The sequence below is a fragment of the Pieris rapae genome, chromosome 20, assembly GCF_905147795.1.
Source record: "Pieris rapae chromosome 20, ilPieRapa1.1, whole genome shotgun sequence".
NCBI classification, from domain to species: domain Eukaryota; kingdom Metazoa; phylum Arthropoda; class Insecta; order Lepidoptera; family Pieridae; genus Pieris; species Pieris rapae.
In genome coordinates this window covers 4,949,070-4,970,977 of record NC_059528.1, presented here as the reverse complement: position 1 = coordinate 4,970,977, position 21,908 = coordinate 4,949,070, and the positions used below count along the sequence as shown (strand labels likewise).

At 32.7% G+C, this 21,908-nt stretch overlaps 3 protein-coding genes across 7 annotated transcripts in view; 1 reads left to right on the top strand and 2 right to left on the bottom strand.

Moving 5' to 3' along the window:
• Nucleotides 1–8: 8 nt before the first annotated feature.
• Nucleotides 9–4,327, top strand: LOC110993668 (5-demethoxyubiquinone hydroxylase, mitochondrial). Its single transcript, XM_022260017.2, has 4 exons — nucleotides 9–217; nucleotides 1,806–1,881; nucleotides 2,489–2,717; nucleotides 3,999–4,327. The coding sequence occupies exons 2-4, from the start codon at nucleotides 1,813–1,815 to the stop codon at nucleotides 4,274–4,276; spliced, it is 576 nt and encodes a 191-aa protein (XP_022115709.2). The 5' UTR covers nucleotides 9–217; nucleotides 1,806–1,812; the 3' UTR covers nucleotides 4,277–4,327.
• Nucleotides 588–13,271, bottom strand: LOC110993666 (protein shifted). Of its 2 annotated transcripts, none has more exons than XM_022260015.2 (8): nucleotides 13,127–13,271; nucleotides 8,188–8,348; nucleotides 7,304–7,543; nucleotides 6,939–7,103; nucleotides 4,769–4,969; nucleotides 1,686–1,781; nucleotides 1,319–1,522; nucleotides 588–631 (listed from the first exon to the last, which is right to left on the bottom strand). In XM_022260015.2, the coding sequence occupies exons 2-8, from the start codon at nucleotides 8,345–8,347 to the stop codon at nucleotides 591–593; spliced, it is 1,107 nt and encodes a 368-aa protein (XP_022115707.1). In that variant the 5' UTR covers nucleotide 8,348; nucleotides 13,127–13,271; the 3' UTR covers nucleotides 588–590. The 2 variants fall into 2 exon arrangements, with proteins under 2 accessions (XP_022115707.1, XP_022115708.1); XM_022260016.2 differs by having other exon boundaries at nucleotides 6,960–7,103.
• Nucleotides 13,272–16,595: 3,324 nt separating this feature from the next.
• The window catches only part of LOC110993647 (neuroglian), a 46,202-nt gene continuing 40,889 nt past the window's right edge, over nucleotides 16,596–21,908 (bottom strand). For 2 of the 4 annotated variants that reach the window (XR_002600195.2, XR_002600196.2), the window contains exons 16-17: nucleotides 20,880–21,607; nucleotides 16,596–20,573 (exon numbers count right to left, since the gene is read on the bottom strand). Coding sequence is in view for 2 of the 4 variants with exons in the window: in XM_022259982.2 (XP_022115674.2) it covers nucleotides 20,458–20,573 (116 nt within the window). In the remaining 2 variants the exon portion in view is untranslated. The remainder of the gene's footprint in view (nucleotides 20,574–20,879; nucleotides 21,608–21,908) is intronic. The other 2 variants (XM_022259982.2, XM_022259984.2) reach the window with 1 other exon arrangement.

Below are 21,908 nucleotides of genomic sequence, written 5' to 3'. Positions count from 1 at the left end.
TAATTTTTACCATAGCAGCCGTCAAATTAAAGTCGTAACTCGTAAACAAAAAGTATTCCGTCGCAAATTTTCAAAATCCGGAACTTTCAGGACAACACCAACAGATATGTGAAGTGTGATTCTAAATTGGGGATTTTAGAATTGTTTTAAAAATTCTAAATACATTTCGTTCTGAACCATTTGAACCAATTTAACTGTTTTCACAAGTAGACGCAATGTAAGTTTTTAGACACCTTTCTTTTTATCATGGTGCAAGTAAATTGAGATAATTTGTTTTTGTACTCTCCAAGCTCATTTTTTTAATAAAGGTATATAAACTATTTTAACTCAAATTAACTGACACCAAAATATAACCTCTTGTCTTCTTTTCCCATGTATATTCAATGAGCAAATATTAATTGCATTATTTTTACTGGTATAAACAAACTACAATAAAAATACCAATGTAATTCTTTGCCTTATAAAAATATAATATCCATAAAGTTAACCTTAACAGATAATTGACTAAAATTATTACACTTTGTATTATACATAAATTCCTAAATTAAATCACATGTTTTTAAGTAATATATTAAGCTCCAATTTTCCTTTCACCGAGGCCGTTTGTATTCTCCAGATTCTTCTGAAGAACCTGTAAAAATAATGTGTTTATTATGGAAATATGAAATTAGATACATCTGCTTCTGTCTTTGTTCACACTAGTAATTAAATGCCAAAATCTAATACATTGAATTTTTCAGAGTTCACTTCAATCCTCTCAAATAATTTGGTCATCAAAAATATATACCTTTAACATTTTGTTACTTTTCATTACTTATCCCACCAAATATATATCACTTTATTCCTAAATTCTAAGATAGGATAAAGGATGTCTAACACCCACATCTAATAATTAATCAATAATCTCAGATTGTTTTCAGTCTCAGACTGTGATTAATAAAAGACAATATAATCTTTTCGCTCTGTGCACTCATATTTAATAATCAATATAAACCAAATAAAGTAAATAAAACCGTACAAATAATATTAAAATATACATGTTTATGTTTAAACCGTATCAAATAGCTTTTTAATTATTTAAAAAACTGGTGTAAGTTAAAATCTTAAGATATTTTGTCTCTCAAATAATCTCATTTCCATACAAAGGTCTATCCACATACACCAATCCAAGCTCCTATGTATTGACAGATAGCTATTACAATCCGTTGATTGGTTATTGGCACTCTATTATCAATATTTCGATAAAGATGTCTATATCATAAGGTCAAAACCGGATTAAGATAGGTTATTGGGTTCGGACGCTAGTCCTCAAATGTACCATAAGTCCGATGGCAATATCGTCCCCGCCAGCCTGGCTCGCAGAGACAAGCGCCACCCCGGCACACACCATGTCTACACGCTCTAGTACATTCGCCTCCTCTTCGCCCCACTTCACAGTGATTGCCACCGAGCCCAGGTGGACAACGACACTTATTGACTCCCTTGCAGCGACCACCATTCAGACATGGGATCACACACTTTGCTGGAGAAAAAGATGTTTACATATTAATGACAAAACCCAACTCATCTCCTGAAATAATTGTAAAAGTCCAATATCAGAGTTACTTGCTGATGATATCTCCTAGTTTATTAGGATTTCTCATGTAATCTACATTTTTTCACCCATCAAAAGAAGTTATACTTACAAAATTCACACCTCAATCCATAATATCCTTTAGGACATTCGCATGTATCCTTCTGTATACATTTGCCACCATTTAAACACTTTTGTGAGCAGATACCTGAAACAAAATGGATGATTTCAGATTAATAATGCTGCGACCACCACTACTGCGTCAAGCCCGACGCGCACACACGTCGGCGTTTAAGAAAAATCCACATGTAAGATTTTATAGAATATTTATAACGTAACTATATCTATATTCCTTACACAATATTACATTACAAATTATAATGTTAATTATAATTGTAATATATTTTAATGATAATATAGTTAATGAAAAGTAGAGTCTACTTAAGTCTTTTATTGCTTAAGCTAGCTGTAGCTAGGGCATTTATAAGATTTTGTAAATACTATGAAATTGGTTAATAAATGAATTAAAAAAGTGTGTGTAAAATTTGCAATTCTGAAATTGTGAAATAATTTGCGTAGACACGATACTCCTTTTCAGCTCTATGAATAATAGGATTTATATTAGTATTGTCTTTTATTAACATAACTTTTACACATTTAAAGAAGTATTGTCTTTTTTCTTTAAACATTTAAAGAAATTTAAAGAAAACACTTTTTTAACGGCACGCGAAACGTTGGTTAAATTTAAAATTATGTTTGAATAATTATAATACAAAACTTCAATCCGTTATAAGAGTGTTTTTCTTTAAAGGATTTATATAATGAATTACCTATTCCTGATGATGCAAATCCTGAATAAACAATAATTCATTCAGGGGATTCTTAAGCTCATAAGTTGTACTATTCTCCTTATAGCTGGATGAAATAATAAGAGTCGATCACGCCGGAGAGTTAGGAGCTGACCGCATATACGCGGGTCAGATGGCAGTTTTGGGTACGTCAAAGGAAGGACCTCTGATCCAACACATGTGGGAGCAAGAGAAGAAACATCGAGAGAAATTTGAGCAACTCATTTCAAAGTACAGAGTACGACCTACTGTTATGACACCACTTTGGAATATAGCTGGCTTCGCCCTTGGAGCAGGTGATCTTTATCCAGTATTTAGTTTTTAACAATCCTGTATATTCTTTGTATTTACATTTTCAGTTCTTACATATGGTTTTGTCACTAGGACAGTAGTAAATCTATTATTACAAAGCTTCTATTGTATAAAATACATTACATACAAGGAAAACGAAGCAGAGAAAAGGCGTTGACGATTGAAACCTCTTGATAGTTATCAAAACAATTAATAAGGAACTAAATTACACTTATTCCCAAGAATACATTATTAGACCCACAAAATAATGCCACTAATGCCTTAGAGATGGGTCAGAGAATTTACTCAGTACGTTTCAATAGCGACAGCAATCTCGTGGCCGACGTTTTAGTGTGAAAGTTGGATGTATTTCTCTCAATATCAAAGTAACTCAGTAAGGGTGCTGAACTTCTTTCTGCGCTTCATTCCGTATATATCCCACGCCTAGCAAAGTCATCTAGAGGTTTCGTACGAAAGGACATGTAAAGTCCTGAAAACGGGTTTTATTTCAAGTGTTCTATGAGCCCCTATTAAAAGTGTATTGAACCACATTTCAGACCAACCTGCTAAAAACGTCTCTAAGTTGTAAAAATACAGTGAACATTTAATTCAACCGATTTGTATGAATATGTAGGAAAAAGTCCCAATTTTAATAAAACCTTTACAGTTTCTTAACTAGATATAATGAAAAGCTTCTTTCTTTAATTCATTTCCTTTATGCGTTTTTTTTTATTTTAATAATAATATAGCCTTTTTATTCCGAAACTCAGTCACTATATATATATACTTTTTTTTTTCACTCCAGTATATCTCGGATTTCGTAGTGCCTCTTGGCAAAGGCCTCCTCTAACCCTTTCCACTGTTCTTTATCTTTTGCGACTCTTCTTCAGTTGTAGCCTGCTGTTAGTTTCAGTCCGTCCTCCCTTCTTTTGCGTGTCGACGTGTCCTCTCTTCTTCGTTTTCTGTCTCTAGGGTACCATTCCGTCACTATTTTGCTCCATTTTTCATGGGAGCATATGACCCGTCCATCTCCATTTAATTTGGTCAATATTAGTGAGAATGTCTGTCACACCTGTTCTAGCTGTGTGTGTGTTTATTTGTTTATCTAATTTTCTTCTTATTAGTATACAAATTTGTAAAAATAATACGTCTGATACTTTTAAAATTTTATGCCAATCAGCTATTTAACTGTAAAATAAAATGATCTCCGAATCTGTAACTGTTTTGTGTCACGTGACTGAAGTCTAAATAACACTTAATTTTTCACACTGGCAAATGTATTTTAGGCACAGCCTTACTCGGCAAAGAGGCAGCTATGGCTTGTACAGTAGCAGTAGAGACTGTAATAGTTGACCACTATAATGACCAGCTTCGAACTCTAATGGAGGACCCTCAGATTGACAAGGAGATACTGGACACAATCACCCAGTTCCGCAATGAGGAGCAGGAGCACCACGATACAGGAATAGACCACGGAGCTGAACAGGCCCCATTCTATCAGGCACTTACTGAAGTAATTAAAACAGGATGCAAAGTTGCCATTGCTATATCAAAGAAGATATAGATAATGGAGATATTTTTGTAAATATAGGAATAAATATTCGTTTTGCTTAAACAGTTTTTTAATGATTGTCCAGGTTAAGGTTACGACTACAAAATCTTGGCTTATTTTGAAATGAAGGGTTGCGATATTGTATACATAAACATTATTTACATTTTGGCTTGTCCAAAAATAGGTTACCAAATTATTATAGTTTATTTATCAGACCCAAGGCCTATCTCATATTTATACTTATCTCGGACCAATGTTGATGTGCGCCTAATTTGTAAGGTCAAGGTTTTACAAATATACACAAAACAATGTTATCTTTTTATTAGTAGGTATACTTACGAACGTCTAGATTATAGTATTACGCACTGACTTCAATATTAATTGTTCAGATTAAATCGAGAAACCAATACCTCATTTTAATAAGCTTTTGTTCTAACTAAAAACTTTCTATGCAGACGTACAAGAAACAAATATCTTGGTCTTGCTCTAAATCAATTAAGTTACCTCCTTCACAATGTCGTCCTTGATAGCCTGAGGGACAGGAACAAACACCTGGTGCGGTGCAATTTCCTCCATTCATACACTGAGGGTAACACAATGCCGTCCTACAGTGTTGCCCCATATAACCATCCGGGCACTGACATATCTTTTCGCTATTACACCATCCCTGATTTGCACACTTTTTATCGCACTCCGGATCTGGACCTGTCAAAATGACGTTATATATACTAAAAAAGGCAAATGGGTAATCACAATTTGCTTAATTGAGATTTAATTTAAAAAACAACAAATAGAGTCTTAGAGATACTTTGATATTTAATGATATGGGATAAAGCATTCACTTGTGAGCGTTTTAGGGGAATACGAAAAGATGGCGCGTTACGCTTGATTGAAATTGTTAACTCTCGTCTATCGCCCGAAACCAATATTGAATCCACAATCTCAGATTGAAAACAATCTGTGATCAGACCATGACAGTCGATCGATCTCCTATATGCATCCCAATAACAATAACCTATGAAGATAATCCATTTTTGGCGACGGATGCAATCTCTTCGCTCTTTACACTCATATTTCATAATCATACGAATAATATTAGAATATACATGACTATGTTTAAAATATATCACATAGCTGTTCAATTATTTTAAAAACTGGTATAAGTTAAAATATTAAGATAGGATATTGGCACAGTTGATCTTTCATTTTCATACAAAGGTCTATCGACTTACACCGATCCGACCTACCATGGACAGCTTGTATCAATAGATGGCTATTATAATCCGTCGATTAGTTATTGGCTCACTTTTATCAATATTTGGTTTAAGATGTCAATCTCAGATGGGGAAAAAAGGATTGAGATAGGTTATTGGGCTTGGGCGTAAGACGCAACTCTTGAAACGCACCATCATTTCATACATTCAAGAATCCGCTAGAATACTCCTGAAAGCGTTCATAGCAGTATAGTTTAACAGCTCAGTCTATTAGCACCACCAAATTAAATATTGAACGTTCAAGAATATTTATTATTTTATTGTAAAGCTATGTTGTTAGTAATTAAATAGCAAGCAAGTACGAACCTAAAATAGGATGCTGTCAGCAGAGACACCGCTAGCGGAGGCGTAGTTCGCGCTCGAAGAGGCCCGGAAACAAGGCATTTGGTTAATATTGTCTGGGCTATAGACAGGCTTGACAGTGATAGGTATAAACGCTATTGATATTGGCACCCATTCTCGCAGAAATTAAATTTAAGATGTGCTTGCTTTGCCCTTAAGTATGTCATCGATAGAATCACCCATCCAATTGTAGTCGCATTAAATATACACCGAATTTATGTTTTATATACAAAAAAGAGGTTTCATGAAACTAAATATGAATAATCTAAATATTTTTATCCATAAAACCTCTAATTATTATTAGTGTAATATATTATTTTTTTCCTTAAACTGTAAAATAGTATGTCGCTATGACAAAAATAAACTGTCACTAAGTGACATAAAATATATCTGGGTGTATTTTTATTAGATTGACTGCGTAAGCGCATCTATAATTTAAAGCTTTGGCGTGTAATAATGAACCAATCGCCAAAGTGCCAAAAAGCTGTTTCATTAAACTGTAAAATTGTTTAGTCTATTTTTTATAGTAAATAATCATGAACTAAGAGAAACAATAGGCAATACGGTGTCAAGTACTGTATTGTTCAAACCCCACGAACAGTCACACCTATAATAGTAATATTTGACTCGTATTCCGTGCTTTAAACTCATAAATGTATTATTAGTAAAGCTTTACGACAAAGCTGTAGAATACAATGCATTGTGTTCTTAGGCTTTCGATTCGTAATAAAAGCATGATTTTGAATTAATAAGCCTTAATGAGACTACTTATATTTCAGAAAGAAGTTTTTATAAGCAAAACGTTTGTATTTCTAACAGCGTAAAATTTAGAATAAATAAATATACGTAACATTTTAGGAATTTTGGCCTAAAATTGGTAATGGTCACGTTTAATTTCAACGTGACACTAGAGTGAATAGACATTAAACGGCTATTTAGGGCTTGCGGTTATGAACAAGACTGTAATACGTATAAGAAATTTAAATTTAGAACTAAATATTTACAAGTGTTCGAAATACAAACGTGTAAGTGTTAAAAATGCGTTGGCGATACAATACCTGTCCGTTCTAAATACACACCTCTCTGTGCGCATTCCTTTTTTAAATTTAGTCTTAGGGGGGTGCCTTTTAATGGGATGCCTCGTCCGTTTTTGAGGATTAGCCCGATTTCAAAAGTTGCTACGCCACTTACATTGCCCATACACGGCAAAAATATACTAAATTCTGTAATAAAAATATAATTTTCATTAAATTTTGCATAATATGTAGAAGTGAAATTTATTCGAAGCGACTAAATTTTATTTAAATGGAAAACATTTATTTGTAATTTGTATAAGATTAAAAAATATATATAAATACTAGTCGAAATTCCGGAAATTTATATATATTAGATATTTATATAAGATCATGTTATAAAAACTTACCTTTAGGCGTTTTAGGCACCCTCCCTTGGGTTTTAATTGATAAAATAGGTGATTTTAAAACCTTAAGATCAAAAGACGTCAATGTATCGAAATTATAATAATATCTCTTTTTCGATCTCCATGTAAAATTAACGTACCCAACTTCTGACGGTATAATTGGTAGCTTATGTGAGAAGTTTGGGTCTAGTATATACGGCTGTATATTTCCATTCTGTATAGCAAATACTTGCATTGATATACCTGAAATATACAAGTGTAATTAGTTGTAAACCTTGTTTTGAAATTATGGATGACTCCATAAACTTAGTGCCTCGTAGTTAATGCATGCAATCCTCAACCCCGAATCATGTGCTTGAACTCTGCTTATACATACTAAAAGAGAGTCATAGATTGGACCGGCCCAAAAGGATATAGAAGCAAGACAGACTACAAGAGAGATGGACCGTCCGTTTAGTGTAATCTAAAACGGTAGGTGGCAAAATTTGGGTGCTGATGGTAAAAGGTAAATATTTACGAAGTTAAAGGAGGTTCTACCGGACGGGGTGAAGGCTCATTAGAATATTAAAGTGGTTTATAATCTTTCTTTTTGTATATATATATATAGGAAAATTTTAATGTACGGAATAAAAAGTTAAGCTTTACCACGTAAAATAAATTATCAATTATAAACGTATGTTGCGCCAATAAGAATTATCCTTAATAGAGCATATCGGTGAATAATAGTAATCATCTATCATGGAATGTAAATGTCTCTGTACTATGAACCTAAGCTAAAATATTCATAAATCGTAGAGGAATGTGCAAAGCGTTATTACGTATTGATTTACGCTTACTGTTATGTCAATATGAGAAAAGCAAACATAAATTTATATAGGTTTACTTACCACTAAACATCCTGACTTGACGTTCGTCGATCCATAATGAAATGTCAGAGTTCATTCTCTCTTGGTCCTTGTAGTCTCTGCGGCCATCGCCGATGGTCAGCGAAAGAGCTAAAGCCAGTCCTGCGCACAGCTGTGCTGACCAGGAAGCTGACGGCCACATTCTAGAATATTAATAGAGGGAGGGAAAGTTAAATGGATACATTGTTGATTCATAATAATAAGAGTTGTTCTTGTATAGGAGTGATTTTAAAAAATCACGCTTCGCTCATCGCTCATCTAGATTATTAATTCGTTTGTACATTTCGACTGTTTATGTATTTTTGTGTTCCACATTTAGTTGCAAATTGCAGCATTAAATAGAATTCTAGGTTTAAGCGAAACTATAATTCCGGATACCTATAAACTGCCGATACTGAGAATGAGGTATCCCTCATATACCTATACTTAGATATAGTATTTACGAATGAAGTAACTTATCGACAGAATGACGAAGATAAAATTAAAGTACAAAACATTGACCGATTAGAAATATAGGTAACAGTTTCAGATAAATTATTATCTATCTATATATATAAATCTTATCATATCCTGATCAATCGTGACCCGTGTAATTCTTGTATCTCCTGTTCGTTTTGTAATTCTCTATTTGTAAGATTAGCTTTTTAGTTTTAGTTAGTTTTTATAATATATATAGTTATTAATAGATTAAGGTTCTATATATTAATATAAATTTATTTTGTTTTTTATATAACTTCTGCACTTCTTGCACCCATCATTTTTTTTTATTTATTTCTTTTCTTACTAGGGTTGCCTGGAAGAGATCGCTTGTTAGCGATAAGGCCGCCCGCTGCATCCCTTGTAATTTATATATATTGTGTTGTTTGTATTTCTTTAGCAACGAAGTGTAAATAAATAAATAAATTCCAAGGCAAGGTAAATGCGTAGATATTGTTTTTTAGGCTTTATAAAGTTAAAGATACAACCTAAGATATAGTTGTGCGTCATTGACATTTTTTTTTCCTTCACCCGAAAAAAATCGTTTAATATAAAAAACATCGAATGAATGCGCTTCACCACTACGCTGTTACTAGGATGTTAAAATGTACTTAGATACTGTGGTAATATTCACTCTATTTTTTTAGACTCATATGTACTAAACTATACTGACCCCGAATTATAGAACCGAAGATAAATAATAAGCGTGTAACTGGCGTATAATGTGTTTGTTGACTTTAATGCCGTGAACGTACCACAAAAAGTAGTAGAAAAAGTAAAATTATCACTGTTAACATAATTGATTGGGACGTTTCGGGACGTGTTCCTACAATGGGCCCATCGTGAGAACGTCCGACAGCGTGTAAAAAAAACCGACAACTTCATTAAATATCCCCTGTCAAAAGTCTATTACTTTTTTTTCTCGCTCCCGATGTCGAATTATACTGACAAATAAAGGTGTTAACAAAAAAATCAAATCTATGAACAGAGGTGGGGAACAATTTTTCTATAAATATTTTAATATGATTTAGATTTTACTAACGCATTTGAATTGAATTACGTACTGTATTTTTTAATATGCACCCAAGACTTACAGCGTATCTAGTAATTTGACGTCTCGCAAAGTATATATTTTGTTAGAAAAGAGGGGCGTTAGCCGTGACGGCAATATCTTTTTGGCAACACTTGATACCTACACTTGAATCACTGCAATAAGAAAACTTTTTCAGTTAAACTCTATAATAATAAAGAAAAATACATATCATAAAGTAATAAGGCTCTGGCCTAAATGTAAAAAGATTATCACTTTTAGATACTTTATTAATTGTAATAAAAATTACAGAATCTAAAAAAAATAATACGAATTTTTAAAAAGCATATGTAAAATACATGTTGTTATGATTAATTGATTGTTATTGTGGGCATCAAAATGATAACCTATAATTAGCTCAACCGGCCATTCCGAACTGATAATTCGATTATTATTATCGTTGCTATATTACCATAAATAAAAACTGTTACATTAATTAATCTTTATATACAGAATATATATTTGGCCACGTTACGGGTACTAGACGTCCGTAAACTCAAAATTGTGTGTTTTACTGTGTATGTATTCACGTAACCGTCCATAGGGAACACAGTTTAGGAATATCTTTCGGTACAATTTGTATAAGTTGTACATAATACACAACATAACAAAACTTTAGTTTTCAAATCCCTGGAAAAAATGTATACTAAAAACTTTTTAGTAGCGATATTTTAACAAACCAAACAGCAATAATGATTAGCAATATTTTAACCAAATTCTATTTCGTCTCTTTCTGTCTAATTGTGTTTACGCTGTAATATAAACATACAGTAGGGACTTAAATATTCGTTTGATGATATTTTCTACAAGAGATCTTATAATTTATTTCACTTAAACAAATGAGACTGCAATAAACTTAAGTGAAACTATTTCGGGAACTCTACAATTAATATCACCTTACTGAATTGAACTGCGCAGACGTCACTCGTCTGGCGACCTCATCAAGCAGAGGTCGCTTAATAAATTAAGCAAACTTTTTTTGCCCGAAGTTTGGATCCAATACGACCAATAAATATGAAAATTAATTAAAGCCGGCAGCTATCAATCATTCAATAAGGTAATTACAACGAGCGTAATTTGAATTTAGATTTAATTAACAACGTAATTTTGTTTTGGTTTTACCTCATTCATAGAAACTAAATCGGTTTAACAGGTAAATAAATTGACTTTGAATTGAATTGGCTTATCTGTGGTTTTTAGGGTGATATCATTGAGTAAAATTTCTAAATTTTGGACAACTGACATACAATTTCGGTAATACCCGATGGTATTGCCCATCGGGTTGTGCCAATCCAAACGGAAAAAAACATCTTTAATTCGCGTCAAATCCTAGCATTACGTTTTTTCTACCTTTCTTATAGTATTTATTCTACAATGATAAAGATAAACATTTAAAGAAGAACTTAAAAACGTACGAACGTAGGTATGTTCGCTTGGTATACGCATATATAGTCTCTTGAATTAGTGTGACAATAACTTATATTGCCGCAATCCAATATGAGTGTTTGGATATTTAATATACATAGTTTTAAAACTTATTGTTACTACAAAATATGCGTATATACCATACAGTATAGATTATATATCCAATATGAGTGTTAGGATATTTAATACGCATAGTTTCAAAAGTTATTAAGTTACTGCAAAATATATGTATATACTATACAGTATAGATTATTTAAATCAAAAAGTGTATATATTTTTGAGTGGTGCGTCAGTTGGACATCCTGTGATAACGGGTTGGCAGTTGGAGGGAATGACCTACCAGCCGTGTGATGCGGTTTTGCGAAATTAATACCGACGGGAACCGACCATCGACACTGTATTGCTTAAACCTTGGGTAACTGTTATTAAATGTATACTTTGACTTAACTGTTTTAAAATTATCGTTTATTTTGTCTTAACGATATCGTCATTTGTTTTACGATGTTTAAATTATTATATTGATATAAGGATTTAGAACATTTGCATTTTCGTATTCCAAATCTATTTTCGGTCGTATGGATTAATAATTTTAAAATTTTTTCGAATGTATCATGACATACATATATTTCAAAACATATATATGTTGAACTTTAATTAGTGTAAAATATATAGCTTAGAAATAATGTAGGGTTTTGTGTAGGGAATTTTATAATTTGTCTTTTAATTTTATAAATATGTTTGTCATTAAATATAGAATTACATGTTCTGTATATTTCTGTCGCATAGTAACCAAAGGTTGTGAAACCCTGCGATGCACTTGTTAAGTTAAGCAGCCGTAGAGACGACCCGCTCAGAAACAGGTAACTAAGTAAAAAAAACCAACGCCGCTCCCGTCCTGTCCACACTCTGACCGCGCTATTCATTACACTACTCTATTAAATTAATGGTTGTTGAAAAATACAGATTTATCGCATTGCAAGCGTGTAATTTTCTTTTTTAATTTTTTTAAATTTAAAAAAAGAATTCGTAAAGATTACTAGAATGCTGTGTTTTGTCAGTGTTGGTGATTCGGTTAAATTCTTTATTAAGATTTGGCATTTTAGGTATAAAAGACCTTATTGTCAGGTCTCGGTAAATTAATCGAACTTCAAATACGTTTATTCGCACCCACATTGGTGACGAAAGACTTGGTCTAGCTATCACGAATTTTAAAAGCATTTACAAAAACAATAGGTTAATATTAATTTAAAAAATTTAAGATAGAATATATAGGCTGTAAATCTGTATCAGTTTACAAACATAGTCGTAAAGGTATCTGTATTCAAGATAACGTCTATCATAGATAAAATCGTAATTATAGTGGGTTCTGGATTCTATACTATACTATATTCTATACTTTTAAAATGTGGTCAGACAAAGGGTACGAAATAAGAACCCAGACATATACCCTGAAGTTTTATCGCGAAAAGAGTTCTTCAAAAGATTTTTATTTAAGTATACAATAAATAAACTAACAACTACTGGACAGATTACATAAGTCGAAAATGAAGTCAAAATATTTTTTAATTATGCGAAATTAAAAAAAAGTTATTAATTGTAGTATTAACAACTTGAACAATAAATTCCGACTTTAATATTTTTGTCGACATTTTATTACAACTTACGTTTAAATAGAATTCTTCGGACTTTATTTTATGACGCCACATACCCTATAGGATAGTTATTTATAACACTGTTTACATGCAGTAAAAACGTGCTATGTTTTAAATCAGCTGGTTATACTCACGCCCTTACTAATTTGGGCACCGTTGAACTCTAATTGAGAGTAAAATGCAATAAGACTTGATATTAATTAAAGGTTAATACTGAGTATGAAGATAACATTCAAGCTTTTTAACCAATTTTCTGGTATGCAAAATTTATCGTTACCTGTTATATCAAAATCGATGTTCCCGGATCACGCAACCATAATGTAATTAGTTCCACTTGTTAACGCAATATTACCACTTCACACCACTAAGCACGTATTATCCGAACTACAATCGGACGCAGACTGTTCATACATTGAGAACCCATTGAATAGCAATCTTTATCTAACACTGCTATCAATAAAATGACCTTTAGCGTCACGGAAATAAAGGCGAAATTAGATGCATTTATAATAATCCTTGTCATCAACGATATTTCGAAAAGGACAATAGCTATAAAAAACATTCGCAAAGTAGCTATGTCTTTGTTTCTCGAACAAAAAGAGCGGGCATAGGATTCCCTTGCGTCTATCATGTTAGCTTTGGTTTTATTATAAAAAGCATATACTCATATGTATATACATTTGAATCAAATATACCGAATTTTTTTATTAATAATTTCCTAAGATAAAAAATAACATATTTATACGATATTGTTGTAACATATTTAAACTTGATTTAATTTTAAATGACAAATTATATTTTTGTACGGTAATGCGTTGTAATATGTTTTAAGTGCGTTGTTTATATTTTATGCAACTTAAATGCGCTTACAGGATTTTAAAGATGTATTGCAGAAAATTTAAACATCAAAACATAAGCTGTCGAATATAGTTTTAAGTAATGTTTCGACACTTATGCAGTTTCTTGCAATGTCGGCGTAGTCAGTTCATTTCAGTTTTCTTTTCTTTTCTTTTTGTCTATTAATGTAGTTACTTATGTTTTCTGTTTTATATAAGTAGGTTTATCTATGTAATCTGTAAAACTCAGTTTTGTATCGCGCAGCCCGGACATACAATGACCACTATTTAAGCCTTGACTTGTTTAGGCTATCGCGGAATTTGCTTAAAAAGTGTATTAAGAATATCTACAGCGCCAAATCAACTACATCATGAGCACATCCCACATACACACCATCACGTACATACCCACACTTTTACACCATCACACGACACAACCGAATTAGGCTTAGGGCCTGTTTCACAATGTCCGGATAAGTTCCAAATAAGCTATTTGTTACTTATTGGTAGGATAAATAGTATTTTTGCGTTTCACGACTGTCAGATAGCGCTATACGTCATGAAATTCGAAGTATCTTATTTGGAACTTTTATCTTTCGAATAATTATGTGTTGCATACCTATTTGGCACTTTATCCATACATTGTGAAACAGGCCCTTAGTTAAATAAATTGAATCACAATTAGTTCTGTAATTATAATTAGTTATGTAAATCTTTTTGTTGTAAAATGTATCATGTATTCCATCTTTGGCTATATTTTCAGTGTATTTGTTTGTAATTATATATAATTTATGTTAGCTGTAGGATTACAAAATAAATCAATCCGTTTTGGCTTTGTATATTGTTAAGGTGTTTTATTTTATAATATGTGTGTTACTGGTAAGATTACTGAAAAATAAATAAAACACATATCACAAATTATTTTTTATTTGTAAGGCCTTAGAAGTTCTTGCTTTACACAATAACACCTGTCATATAATATCAATATAATCTACGTTTTCTTTATCGGAATAACAATGATCAGACGATGATAAAAGTAATTTAGAAAAATTACGTCTTCATTATTGATATTTGTCAACATTATTAACTTAGGCATATAAGTACAACAGAAATGTTGGCCTAGTGGCTTCAGGGCACGACTATCATCTCATTCTTAAGGTCGTAGGTTCGTACCTAGCTGTAGACTTATGTGCCTATTTGACATTCACTCGAACCATAAAGGAAAACATCGTGATGAAACCGGCTTTAGACCTAAAAAGCCGACGACGTGTGTAAGCAAAGGAGGCTGATCACCTACTTGCCTATTAGATTGATAAATGCTTATGAAAGATACAGGCGGAAACCTGATAAAGGGCACAGCGCCACTGGTTGTTTATATAATGCATAGGTATCCCCCGAGAAATACGTGGCTCATCCAAACCTACTGAATCGATTTAATAAAATTGAGCCTGTTCCCAAAGTTAGAATATACAGGTCCTGATAGAATCCAATGCAAAATATCGTCATATGAATTGCAGTTACCGGAAAATTTATTTTATTCACTAAGTTTTAAATCAAACAAGCTTCATAATGATTATAGATATATTTGTTATTAAGTTAAGTAATTGTACTATGTGACATACAAGTAGACTGCACATTTGTAAGGCCATGAAACAGAAGACAGTGAAAGAGCTGCAATTATACTTTTTTGATTTTATGTATGTGTGAACATCAATGCAAACGGTGACTCTGCTAACATATTTGACCAACAGCACTGCCTACCTTATCTATTCGTGTATAAATCGATGACTGATGTCTTTTGACTTTAAATTTCCAAACAAACCACCACAGACTTAATGTGGCGGTATCTTTTAAGGTTTTGAAGGAAGGATACTGTAGTAATGACTATCCTGTATGCGGTCGAGAAATTGTTATGAGCCGAATTAACTTGGTTAGCGCGTTTCATGGTATGACATGATCTTATAGGCTGAAGTTTAAAGGTGCCACTACCACTATTAACTTTTTATGGGAATATTATATGTCATCAATATTTACACGCTGTTTTTATAAACATAATTTTAATACTTATCTAAATAAATCAAACACAACCAGTATGTAATTGTGCCCTTCACATTATTTAATAAGAATATAATTCACTGAATATTTTATACACTATTACTTTTAATATGACCCGTTGAAAATCGTATTAACTTCGCATACAATGTGTAAAGGTGAAACTGGTTCACATACATATGTATATAGATCCAGTTGCGCGACAACCTGAAGGTCTCAAGCTCCTAGTATAATAGTAGATTTTCGTTCTTTGATGCAAGTCGTGATAACTTTTATCATATGTTAATTGAATGCCTTGACGATTGTGAGCCTAAAGAAACCGAAAAAACGATCCATTAGGTATGAATCCTTTTTTGGGTTACCTTTCCTCAAAACAGAATAAATATATAAGTATATATATAAATATATAAAATTATTAATTTATAAGCAAATTCATAAGTAAATTCTTAGATAAATAAAATGAAAAGCCAAGTAATACATAAAACGAACGTCATAAATCATTCCCGATCATTTTGGATTTGTGTAAAGAGCCGAAGGGCTGAAAGACAGCTTATGTATAGTCTTATTAATGGAATTGTTAATCGATTGATAACCGTTTAAGATGAATTTAAAACAGCCCGAGCTGAGTTGTAAAGGGCCTTAAGGCCAACGGCGAGATTCCTTTAAAAAAAATTCAGCTCATCTTTTCTTACAAAATCCGAACTAAACGTTGGCGAAGGGAAATTGTGTTTTTTTTTTGCTAAGGGCGAAATCGCTGTCCTCTTTGTAAGGATTGTTTGCCTCTACTTTAAGTTAGCCTGTCGTAAGTCTATAATAATGTATCACTTTCATCTTACGGCATTTAATAAAACCAGAATATAATTTCTTAAAATTTATTTTCTATGCAACATAAAAAAATATCCATCATAGTTACAATAAATTACCGTCACTTAATGCGAAACAAATAGTAAATTATGTTTAATTCGTGAACAGAATCTCGCGTACCACAAGAGCAATCATGTTACATATAAATGCAAACTATTTCAAACTGTATAATTTCGACATAAACATATTCGCTTCCTTTTAATTGCCGAGTACTTTAAGTCAGTGCTGTTACATTTAAAAAGAAGCGCCTATTTCACCGCACTACCATATTACATATTACTTAACAGTAATTAACTATGACATCAAAATCTCAACTATTAGATACATTGCAACATCAGATCTACATATATACACTTGCCAGTTAATATACTGTATACGACAGCACTTGTGACGTCATAAATGCATTATTGTGCATATCTTACGTCACCTGTCACTTAGCGTCACGCATGTTCGTAAATCACGTACACGCATGTATGTACGTACGTACGCATGTACGTAGAAAATAGACTTAAAGTAGACTTCTGCGAATCTAATTGCCGTACTAAAGACACGGCGATCAATTGACGCTAAGAGTACAGGGGACTACTTATTAATAGTTAAGGCAAGTGTCGACTAACGGGTACTAGATAGATAAATGAACACATACATAAACATCTCAGGGGAAGGCAGTGATGAGTATCACCGTAATTTTGTGGTCAACAACTTCATTTTGAATGCTAACAAATTCGAATCAACGTGGTTATAAAAAGCAAAGACGCGTCCCTACATTAAATATTAAACTGGCGGATTTTCCAAACGATCGTGTGAAATATCCGTAATTATATATTAAATTCTTACTAGACAATAGACGTGATAAAGACTCCTTAACAAACAACTCAAAGGGGCTACAGTAACAGTGCCATCAAATATAATGAATATAAGGTACGAATGGTTACAAAAGCTCTAAAAGAGAACGTGGTGTTCGCAAACAATGTACAATTTGAAATTACCGCTGACAGTTCATAATCATTGCTTAGTTAAGTATGACATTTTTAATTAAAGAAATCCTGGATTTTTTAAACTTAAAAACAAATAATCACAATGTTCCTCGCTGCACAAAATTGCAGAAAAGTATCGAAACATCATCGAAATAAAATGCTTAAACATGAGTTTTTAATTAAACGAATATACATGCAGTTGTTTTGTTTTTGTTTTGTTTATGAACGCCAGCGCAGCGTCAGTCTAAGTTTTATAAACAGACCGACGGAACAAATAAAATCAACATGGTCATACCTTGGAATGTATTAGGACCCGACACCTTTCAGGCGTTGATAAATAAATACTTACATTGATAGACAAAAAGCCAAGAATGTTAGCTTTACCTCATTATATTAAGTACCAACATGCACAGGTAACATTTGAGTGTTCGCCTTGGTTTTTCCTCTATCGATATAACATGAAAAGGCATAGTATAATAAATAAGGGATGCGAAGCGAACGCGTTAGCTGCCTAACATTAGTTAACACGAATCCTTACAACTAGCACATACAATTGTCCCACGAGATAACGCAGAGGCAAATTAGCTTTCCATTTCAATGACGAAAAGCTTTTAAGATATTAGAAACCCGAAATTATTCATCCTAAGTCTAGATAATCGAAGAATGTATTAAATATTTATCTGTAACCGCAATTGTCTCGTGGATAAATTGAAACATCAACTGGTTAATATGTGAGGTGCAAACTTCACGAAGTCGATACGAAATAGTTAATACAAAAAGCCTAAATTACATAGCTAATAGATCATTTCCACCAAATGTTATGGCATCTGTAAAAATATAGAGAGCATAGATCCAATAAACCGTTGAGATTCATTTAAATATCATTTACGATGCGTTCCTATACACAAACTAAGTACACTTTGGGAACGCTTCGGGCCATCAAGCTAGCTCTACACAATTGACCGCGTCTTAACTATGACACATAAATATGACGTTTATTAACTTGACAATAGTAATTACTGCTTACAATTCAACAAACTAGGAAACTGCATTATTGATGATCAAATATTTGGGTGTTTCTATTAAACGATCGAGAACTTATACACTTTGTTTCCTAAGAACATAAGTGCGGTTAAAATCCGCAGTGCGGTTAAAACCCGCAATGCGATATAATTCATACCTCATATTATTGTGTCATGGCCTATGTGCGCATACGTCTTACACTACGTACAATCACAAGAGCGACAGAACGCCATCTTCCGCAAAGCACCAACATCGGCCGGCGGTCAAAATTTGCTTTCTTATATTCTGTATTTTCATACAAAAATATATTTTAAATAGATCTTTCGATGTTTGAACGTTGTTTTTTGTCACGTTTATAAAAATATTGTTGATTATCATAAGAGTAATTGAAGAGGCACAAAAAGAAAGTTCGAGGAATGTCACTAAGTGACTAGTGTGGGATTTTTACATCAAATTTAACCTTCAAATAAGACCAGTATTTGAGGATACCAACAAAAAAAGGTACATTTGGAAAAGTTTAAAAATAAACGCGCTATTGTTAAAAAAATGCAAAAATTTGTCAAGCTCCCTTTGGTGTACAAAGAACCCACACATATCACATTGTGAAAAAGTCACAATTTCCTATTCAGTATCATTTCACAGCTAGATGGCGCTATCTTCAATTATGTTTAGTATTTAGATGCATATATCTTTGCTACGCGAGTATAGAATATAATTTAAAAGCGCGATACAAAATAATCTGCGTGTAATGGTCCATCCGATATGATTTTGATATAAAAATAATTCGTTGATTTTACGATAAATTGACTCGAAGTCTCGAAGCAAATCTGACCGCCGGCACCCAGAGCTAAAATTTACATTCTTAATCATGTCACAAAAATAGCTTTTTCAGCCTGTAGCGAAGCGACGGCGATTTTAATTTTAAGAATAAATAGTGGATGATAATGTAGTCACTTAAATCACTGATATATTCCAAAACTTCATTCGACCATCGCTTCGCTACCGGATACTTTATTTTTCGCTTTACCATCCTATTTAATTGATATCGAGCCAGATCTTAACCTACATTTAATTGTATGAAACGCCAGGGACTCAGAGGAAACAATTTTTTATATTTTTACTTAAAATCAGTCTCATAAAACAAATCTATGTCGGTTTCTAAATTTTACTATTGAAGCTGCAGTAAACAGAGCCGGATTACTCGAAGGCCCATGTCAATAAATTTTAACTAAAATGTAATTTTAAATAATATTAGCTACACAATTTTAATTATATTATTAGGAAGCGTTCAAGTATTAAGTAACGAATTTTGAGTCTCGTCCAAGCGATACGGAAATCGAATCACGCGTAAATGATTATTAATAACATTATTTTTAATGCAAAAAAAGTATTTTTGGTACTTTCCGGTACTTTACACCACAGAATGTGCAAATATTATAATGCTGTGTATTCTGAAGTTGATATTTTTCACATTAATATTTGTAAATTTAAAAAGATATATAGTTACGGAATACTTGAACGCTTTAACGAAAAATGGCATGAATAAATTGTGACTGTTTAGGAACAATATTAATTCCATTGGTTACAAAATCACTGTTATTTTCACTATCACATAGTCATCAATCTTATTCAATAGCCAACGATGGTCATACAGATATGAAAAGCTATTAAAAATAACAGCGATTTCTATTTACGTTTGTTACGATAAATAGCAGGTTATAACCAGACGAAAATATCAGTGATTTCGCTTCTAAGCTATCACGGGTTATACGTTGCTCGGTAAAAAATTATGGTGTGAAGAGCAGGCCATACTGAGGAACTGTGAAAAATAACAGTGATTTGTGAAATTAACAGTATTAGACGTAAGTGGGCGGCTGTTGCGCTGGAGCTGTTTGCGGCGCGGGAGGTGGAGGCAGAACTCGTGCGCCAGGCACGTACTGACCGATGAACGAACCGTCCTCCGTGAAACGACCTGTGAATGATTATTTATCCAAATACATATTTTATCAAACAATATTGTTTACTTTTAGTGACGTGGAATTTCGCCCCAAAATAATTCTAATAACATAATACTTTATCACTGTTTTTATTTTTTTTCATAACCGTGAGAACATAAAATATAAAAAACTATTAGTTTCCGTATAGTTCGGTTTTGAAGAAAGTAAAATGCATCAAATAATTGTAAATTTAAAATAAATAAAAAAAATGAACAAAAGAGCGCAATACGCAAGATTCTTGCAAAAAATTAAAACATGCTCAAAAAAAAACAAAATCATACCTCACAAAACAATAAATAAAGGAAATAGCTGCTCGTGCGCCGGCGAGGGGAGAAAGGGAAAAGGACGGAAAACTGGACACGTCTATCTATCTATTCTAATAATAAATGCAAAACCATAAAATCAACACAAGCTCGTGCTATAAAAATAATAAAAAAACATTCACTGCTCACTCAAAATATACGTAAAATCTTTTTTACAAACTACATTTAAATGTGTACTTAATAATAATCTAAGTAGCATTAAATTAAACATAAAGGACGCGTTGAGTCTTAGAGAACTATTTTTTAAATAGTTGAAAGACTACGCCCTATAACGAGTGAGATAATTTAATAAAATATGATAATCCTATAAATAGCATGCCATATTTTATTAGATTATCATTCGAGATTCATACACAACCAATAAAGAAATGGACAGTAGAATTTCGGCGGGCGATCTTTAGAGAACAATTTGTTTTTTGTATTCCAATATGGAATGGAAAGCCTTGGGCCTTAATTATTTGCATTTGATGCTGTGATTTTGTATTCAGATCTGGGTTATGTCATGAGTGGTAAACAGGGATAGGTTAAACAGGCCACAGGGATAGTGAAGTGAAAGGAGTCAAAGGGATAATGGGCCTAGACGAGTGTGGCGAAGGCCTGCGAAGCGGAGTCTTGGTGAGAAGCCGCAGGGGGGCGCCTCTTTCTACCGTACTGACCGATGAATGAACCGTCTTCGTTCATACCAGCTGCAATACATGCGTACACACGGACATGCCACATTACATGCTTAAACAATGGCGATATACGAAAACTATACAAATCTATATAACCATTATAAGCTTTTAAAATATAATTTAGGCATTTATAATAAATAGCTGAACTGAAATTTGCCGTGTTAACTAAACTTTATATAATTGTCTATGTTAGTACATTCATCTCATCTATATTTCACGTACTATATATCTATTGACCTAAGAATGTGGAAAAACATACAACCACGCATTTGGGATTTAAAAACATATAATGATTATATTTGAAGGCAATATA

What these genes read in the sequence shown, in the direction of transcription:
- LOC110993668 (XM_022260017.2), top strand. Translation starts at nt 1,813, where the DNA reads ATGCTGCGACCACCACTACTGCGTCAAGCCCGACGCGCACACACGTCG. An exon ending in CGTTTAAGAAAAATCCACAT is followed by an intron (nt 1,882 to 2,488) that starts GTAAGATTTTAT and finishes TTCTCCTTATAG; the next exon opens with CTGGATGAAATAATAAGAGT. An exon ending in TGGCTTCGCCCTTGGAGCAG is followed by an intron (nt 2,718 to 3,998) that starts GTGATCTTTATC and finishes AATGTATTTTAG; the next exon opens with GCACAGCCTTACTCGGCAAA.
- LOC110993666 (XM_022260015.2), bottom strand. Translation starts at nt 8,347, where the DNA reads ATGTGGCCGTCAGCTTCCTGGTCAGCACAGCTGTGCGCAGGACTGGCT. An exon ending in TCAAGTCAGGATGTTTAGTG is followed by an intron (nt 7,544 to 8,187) that starts GTAAGTAAACCT and finishes TGTATATTTCAG; the next exon opens with GTATATCAATGCAAGTATTT. An exon ending in TGGATTGAGGTGTGAATTTT is followed by an intron (nt 1,523 to 1,685) that starts GTAAGTATAACT and finishes CTTTTTCTCCAG; the next exon opens with CAAAGTGTGTGATCCCATGT.